Raw genomic sequence first — 7,646 nt, forward strand, 5'->3', positions numbered from 1 at the left:
TAAATCTTTAGCTTCCTCAATGGCAGTCACCTTTGGTCTCCATCTTGCAGGCAAGCTTCTGAGTATCTTGCTCACATGGTCATAAGCAACATAGCTCTTCTTCAGAATTTGTAGCCCAGAGACTAAGGTTTGAAACCTTGAGTACATCTCCTCAATAGTTTCATCATCCTTCATCTTGAATAGCTCGTACTGATGTACAAGCATGAGAGCTTTAGCTTCTTTAACCTTCTTGCTGCCTTCGTAGTTTGAACAGAGAGAAGCAAACATAGCTTTAGCAGTGGATTTGTCACTCATCTTCATGTACTCTGCTTTGGGAATGGCAGTGACAAGAGCTCCTCTGATAATATGATACTTCTTGTAGAGTTTCCTCAGTTCTGGAGTATGTTTCTTTCTATCCACAACAGCTCCTTCTTCATCAAGGACTAAATCACCAACACCATCTTCCAGAATATCCCATAATTCTTCATCTAGGCTCATGATGTAACTGTAAAAGTTGGTCTTCCACCACGAGAATTCTTCAGCATCTCCATTGAACTTTGGAACTTTTCCAACACTGGATCTTTTACCATCACTATAATCATGTGATGCATTATTATAGCTAGTTTGACCAGGACCAGTAGGAGGAGGAGTAGACATGTTTTTCTCAGATCTTTGACTGTTGCACGGTTAAGTGTTACACAACAGACCAAGGCTCTAGATACCAATTGAAGGTGAGAAAAACACAAGAAGGGGGGGTTGAATTGTGTTTTGGAAAATTCTTCGTTTCTCCTAAAAACTGAACACATTGGTCAGAAGCTAAGTGAGACAGCTTCTGAAGTGATAATCAGAATCTAAATGCAGCGGAATAAAACAGAGAGAGAGAAGAAGAACGACACAAAGCAATTATACTGGTTCCTTCCACAATTCGGAAGTAGTCCAGTCCCCATTGCACTTCCAAGGAGATTTCACTATGAGTAATATCTGATTACAAATGCTCAAGCACACAAGCAAGAGACTTCCTTTGCTAAAGCACACAAGCTAGAGACTTCCTTTGCTCAAGAACACAATCAAGAGACTTCCTGCTCAAGCACAACTGCAAGAGACTTCCTAACTAAACAAAATTACACAGAAAATTGTTTAAGGTTGAACACTTGATATACAATCAGAGGTGCTTGTTATACCCTAATTTTGGACCTAAAAATACTTGTTCAATTCTTGTTTTCTTGCATTTCAAGTCATTTGAACTGTTTCTGATCAATTACATCTTTCTCTGCATTTTATTTCAATATTATTTGCAAAATTCATGAAAAAGGGTATTTTAGTCTTTTCCTGTATTCAAGTTCATTTTAGTCCTTTAAAAATTGTTTGAGTCTTTTCAATTGGTTTGAATAAGTCTTTATTTCAATTCTATGTCAAAATCCATTCCAAAAATATCATTTGAGTCATTTTTGAGTCAGTTTAGCCCCTAGGGGCATTTTAGTCTTTTCATGTGTTAAAACCCTGTTTATATTCTAAAAATTGTCTCTGAGTCTTTTAAATCGCTTGAATAAACTCTTGCTTCAATTCTCTGTTAAAAATCCATGTTAAAATTTGCATCTGAGTCATTTTTAGTCATTTTAGCCCCAGGGGCGTTTTGGTCATTTCACATAAAATTTCTGATTCATTTTAATCTGCTTTGTTGTTTTTAATCGTCTCGTTTTACGTTAATTTTCAAATTACTTTTTCAATTCATTTTTAGTTTTAATTTTCATTTTGGTCCTTGTACTTTTGTTATTTGCATTTTAATCCATTTTTAAGTTTGTTAAAGTCAAAGTCAAGGTTTGTTACAAGTCAAGTGCCACATGGCATTGTTTCATTGGTCCAAGCATTCCCACATCACCTATAAATAAGTTAAGGTCATGGTCAAATAGAATTAACTAATCATTTTTTTCTTTCACCAATTTTATTTTCAATCATTTTTCCACAAAATACAAAAACCACAAAAAATCATTTTTCTCTTTTTCCCTCTTCTCTCTAACCGCCCCTTTTCTTCTTCTCCCACCATAACAAACTTTCTCCTCCACCTTCAACCACCCTAACAAACTCCCTAACAACCTCTAACAACCTTCACTCTTCATCCCTAACCACCACATTCATCACCAAAAAGCTTCACAACCACCACAAAAAAACTTCACAACCTTGAATCCTCCATAACTAAACCTTCATCATCACCTTCAACTAACAACAATCATCATCATCATCATAATCCATCACAAACTCACACAATTCACCACTGAATTTTCTAGCACTCATCGACCACACCAATTACGAGTTCAAAACGATCACCGGAAAATCATCACCGAATCGGATTCAAGCACCACCGGCGATAGCAAAATCGAACTCAAACGGTGAATCACAGCAATCGGTCTCAATACCTCAACCAAGAAGCCAAGTCGGATTCGCGAATTTGAAGTAAAGGGGAAGAAGAGACCAACAACAACAACAACAGTCGATCAGAAGGTAAGAGAGAAGTATTTTCGTTCTTCATTTTGCTCGATTTTGAAAGGTAGATCTAAGATCTTGTGTTAGTTTGCTGCAATTTTTGAGTTGATATTTGGAATGAGGGAAGAAAAAGAATTTAGAAAATGATGTTTGTTTTTGAAAACGATGGAGTTTAAGTTCCGACGCGGTGGTGCCACCGCCGGCCACCGCGTCGGAAAATGCTTTGTTCACCGAAGAAGATGACCGCTGGAACTGTTTTAAAAAGAGAAGGGAGAGTGTTTTTTTTAGGAAGAAGAACACAAGTAGAAAACGTTTTCCACCAAATAGCAAGCTAAAACTATCTTTAATACCTTTTCCAAATGTTACTTTATCTCTAAACCCATGTCCATAACCCATGACCCAAACCAATCCATACCCATGACCCAGCCCTTCTCTCATGTTTGGGCTTGGGCCCTCATGAGTTGTGGATTTCGTTTCTGGGAATTTACTTGCTGTTCGTATACTGCAAACTGATTTTTACACCTCTGCTTGTGTTCAAAACCTCTTGAAAATTTCACAAGATTTCTAATAAGTTTCTTGTATCTTTTGATGAATTTTGGTGTATCTTGCATGCTAAATCTTGATCACAACATGTGAAAAATATTTTGATTCTTGATTAGTGCTTTGTGTCAATTTTAGTTCAAATCTTGATGAAAATTTCTAAAGGTTTTTTGTGAAGTTGTGGTGATCAATTTTTGGCACTTGATACTTGCTTGTGGAATGTAATTACCTATTGGAACTTGTTTCAAAAATATATGTGTTCATGTTTTGTTAATTTGTGCACTTTTTGTTATGTTTCTTGTGAAAATTGTGATGTGATTTTATTCTTGAATTTTAATGCATAAATGTGACCTTGAATATGTAATCTTTGGAGTGAGCTTGCCTATTAAATGTGGTGTATGATTGCTGTCTTGGTATAGTTTTTTTTGTGTGAATTTTACGTTGGTGAATAATGTGAAACTATCTTGTGAAATAAGGTGTATAAAGAACTTGCAATCTTTATGATATTCGGTATAGTTAATGACCTTAATTCTCATGTTTTTTCCTTGAACTAAGTCACTCAAAAATTCTCTAATATCATGAGGATTTAGGCCTTTAACTATACCTTAGAATGATTTTAAAGGAATGTCAAGTCTCTTTCATCACTTTTAGTTAATTTCTCTTGTTACTTCATTTTCAAGTTACATTTACTTTACCATGTCTTTAGTGTGTTGTTTCTATTTCAATTGTGCTACTAACTCCTTTTGTTTCATGTCTCATATTCCATAGCATCTTGCATATTCACCTTGAATATTTCTCTTTTTTTCTTTCTATATTTCACTTGTAAGCAAATAGAATGTAAAGTTAGGACTTTGTAATTCCTTTTTTATTTTTCAAGTCTTCAAATTCTTGCAAGATCATAGAATATATCTAGGCCAATGATGTAAAGGACAATGGACTCTAATGATGTACACCGACACAAGCACCGACACATGCACACACATCACATAGATATTTTAGATGTATGGCTAGGATATGCATGTTTAGATGTATGTTTAGGATTTCATGTTTAGATGAATGCCTAGGACTTACGCTTAGAAAAATCTTTTTCCAAAAGATATGAACAACATCACTCAAATCTTTTTCTTAATAAACCTTGGGGTCCAAAACCCCATTGATTTTCTCCTTTATTTTCTTAATCAAAAATTCAATGAACTTTAATCATACTTTGACTTTCTTTTGCAATTGACTAATTCCACCCCACTCTTTTCATAATCTCATGCCCTTGAGGCCTCTCTCTCTCTCTCTCATTCTTCAAATTCCAATTTTCAAACTTAAAATCAACCAACAAAAACAAAAACATTTTTGGAAGAGAACTACGGTGGATTTGATCCCTTAAACGGGTACGTAGGCAAGGAATCAAAATTCCTTCAATTCAAATAAAATAAAAATTCAAACACATTCTTCACCCTCCAATTCTTCACTTAGTAAACCTTTAGGTGTAAATATCACTTTTAAATAGCATTTAAAAATAAAGCGTGCGCGTAGAAAGTAAAGACGGTTCATATAGGATACTATAGTCGTTATGGGTGCCTAACACCTTCCCGTAGCGAAAACAACTCCCGGACCTCGATTCTCAAGGGTTTTGCTTACTTTTTCCCTTCCCAAGAAAAAATAAGATATCACCGGTTAAAAAGATTCAAACGTAATCAATGTTTGACACCCGAAAACCAAGATAAAACAGCTGGCGACTTCACTGGGGAGATTCGAGAGTTACGCCTAGTCTTTATTTCCACGCTTGCGCTCTTTTTACTTGCTTCTTTTACTTGTTTTCCTATGTGAATAAATGTTTAAATTCTTGCAAACGTGTGGGGTGAGAATATCAAAAGTCCTGCACCCGGGCTGAGTGAACTTAGGATTTAGGAGGGATATAATCGACAATCCATTCCGGGGGTTGCCTCGTGTTTTGGATTATGCGATCAATCCCACATAGCTGAGGCATTTTGGGGGTGATGTTGTCGGCGCGTGTTGTCGCGTTTAGGCACTTTACTTCTAATTGTTCTATGACGCTATGAACCGTAGATAACCAAACCCATCCATGGCCATTTTCTAGGATGTAGTGTGGAGGCTAAACCGAGTGTCGTCTCGAGTTTTAGTCGTCACGCGATACTACACTCAAGCTAGACCTTCTTACGTATAATCATGGAGCGAGTGTTGTCTCGTGGCACCGTGATATACGTCGGAGAGGTTGCAACTTGGGAACCTTTTTTAGAACCCGGTTACTATTATCCTAAAGCCCTAGTTTCACCGGACACCGTGTCCACCCATGACTCCTTGACTTTGAACTTCAACCCACCATGTTTTCTCCGAACTTGAACATAATCATGCATACATGCATACATGCATAAACTTTTTCCCCATGCATTTATCGGAGGACTTAGACAAGTCATCTTTTAAACATCAAGAATGTGAATGCCAAGTGATACCATCTCAACTAAACTTTTAGTTTTGCTCAAGATTTTCAAATAAAACCGTGTTTCTCCGTGATGTTCACAACCACTTTGACAAAGTCCTCTGACAAAAAAAAGAGTCTTTTCGCATTTGCATATCATGCATCATATGCATCATTCATCGGTCACAAATGGCTTCCCGTGCTCATTGTCTCCTGGTTTTTCCGCCGCAGTCTGAAAGGTGGCTCGTGCTCGTAAGGTTTACCAACCGGCTAGAATTCATCAAACAAGATTGTACAAGAGAAGAAACATGGCTAACCTTGAGGAAAAGAATGCCAGCCCCTCGGGCCAACCCATTAAAGAGTCTAATATGGACGAGGTTTTGAGGCTCATCAAGAAGAGCGATTATAAAATTGTTGACCAGCTGCTGCAAGCTCCATCAAAGATATCCATCTTGTCTTTGCTTTTGAGCTCAGAAGCTCACAGGAAAGTGTTAATGAAAGTACTGGAACAGGCCTATGTTGATCATGAAGTCTCTGTGGATCAGTTTGATGGAATAGTGGGTAACATTACTGCTTGCAACAACTTGGGGTTTGGTGATGATGAGCTCCCCGAAGCAGGGAAACACCACAACTTGGCTCTACATATCTCGGTGCACTGCAAGTCTGACATGATATCCAATGTGTTGGTGGACACTGGATCATCCTTAAATGTAATGCCGGAATCTACACTAAGGCAGTTGAGTCATCATGGAATCTCCTTAAGGGGAAGTAGCTATCTGGTTAAGGCTTTCGATGGATCATGCAAAGATGTTCTTGGGGAAGTAGACTTGCCAATTACCATTGGTCCTGAGACATTTCAGATTACTTTCCAGGTCATGGACATCAATGCTTCTTACAGTTGTCTCCTCGGAAGACCATGGATCCACGACGCTGGAGCAGTAACTTCTACTTTGCATCAAAAGCTCAAATTTGTGAAGAACGGTAAGATTGTCACTGTGCATGGTGAAGAAGCATATCTGGTTAGCCAAGTGTCGTCTTTCTCTTGTGTTGAAGCAGGGTCCGCTGAAGGGACGTCATTTCAAGGCTTGACTGTTGAGGGTGCAGAACCCCGGAGGGCTGGTGCTAGCACGGCTTCATTGAAAGACGCCCAGAAGGCTGTTCAAGAAGGGCAAGCTGCTGGCTGGGGCAAAGTGATTCAGATTTTGGAAAACAAGCGTAAAGAGGGCCTTGGATTCTCCCCAACATCTGCTGTTTCAACAGGAACTTTCTACAGTGCTGGGTTTATTAATGCTATTGCTGAAGATGTTGCTGAAAGTAGTTACGTGCCTACATTCATTGTACCAGGAGGCACTGTGAGAAATTGGGAGGCCATTGATGTTCCTTTAGTCATGCATGCTTCCATGTAATGTGTCTTGTTGCTCATGTTTTTTTGTTTTCAAAATAACAATCCTTTCGCTCTGCCCAAGGCGCAAGTGATATCATTGTAAGGGCGTGTTAGTTTCGGCATTGCCGTTATCAATAAAAGTTGTCGTCTTTCTCACGACTCTTTGTTTTTTACTTTTTAGTGCCTTTTTCTTGGAATTAATGGTAATGCCAGAAAAAACCAAAACATTTGTTATTTTCTTATTAATTTCAAAAAATCTGCATGAAAAACATTTTTCTAAAGTCATCCCAATCATATTATGCAGATTGAACCATAATAAACCCGTTGAACACAGTGACCCTATGGTTCCTCCAAATTTTGAATTCCTGTATATGAAGCTGAAGATGAGGAAGATGATGAAGAGATACCATATGAGATCACTCGACTGCTTGAGCAAGAAAGAAGAGCCATTCAGCCTCACCAGGAAGAGATTGAGTTTATCAACCTGGGTACTGAAGAAAACAAGCGAGAGATTAAGATTGGTGCTGCACTTGAGCCAGAAGTGAAAAAGAAGATCACTCAGCTTCTCCATGATTATCCAGATGTCTTTGCATGGTCCTATGAAGATATGCCAGGCCTAGATCCCAAGATTGTAGAACATCGGATACCGACAAGACCTGAATGTCCTCCTGTCAAGCAGAAATTGAGAAGGTCTCATCCAGACATGGCCCTTAAGATCAAGGCTGAGGTGCAAAAGCAGATTGATGCGGGTTTCCTCATGACAGCTGAATATCCTGAGTGGATTGCCAACATTGTACCAGTACCAAAGAAAGATGGGAAAGTTCGAATGTG

General features: G+C 38.3%; 1 protein-coding gene across 1 annotated transcript; it reads left to right on the forward strand.

The window, feature by feature from the left end:
* Positions 1-4,435: 4,435 nt before the first annotated feature.
* LOC146912331 (uncharacterized) lies at positions 4,436-6,880 on the forward strand. The gene is made up of 2 exons (XM_085720423.1): positions 4,436-6,412; positions 6,488-6,880. The coding sequence occupies exons 1-2, from the start codon at positions 5,740-5,742 to the stop codon at positions 6,835-6,837; spliced, it is 1,023 nt and encodes a 340-aa protein (XP_085576549.1). The 5' UTR covers positions 4,436-5,739; the 3' UTR covers positions 6,838-6,880.
* The last annotated feature ends 766 nt before the right edge of the window (positions 6,881-7,646 follow it).

Source organism: Medicago sativa, chromosome 6 (assembly GCF_051527215.1).
Source record: "Medicago sativa cultivar Bolivia chromosome 6, Bolivia_mono, whole genome shotgun sequence".
NCBI classification, from domain to species: Eukaryota; Viridiplantae; Streptophyta; class Magnoliopsida; order Fabales; family Fabaceae; genus Medicago; species Medicago sativa.

What these genes read in the sequence shown, in the direction of transcription:
- LOC146912331 (XM_085720423.1), top strand. Translation starts at nt 5,740, where the DNA reads ATGGCTAACCTTGAGGAAAAGAATGCCAGCCCCTCGGGCCAACCCATT. An exon ending in GCTCAAATTTGTGAAGAACG is followed by an intron (nt 6,413 to 6,487) that starts GTAAGATTGTCA and finishes GTGTTGAAGCAG; the next exon opens with GGTCCGCTGAAGGGACGTCA.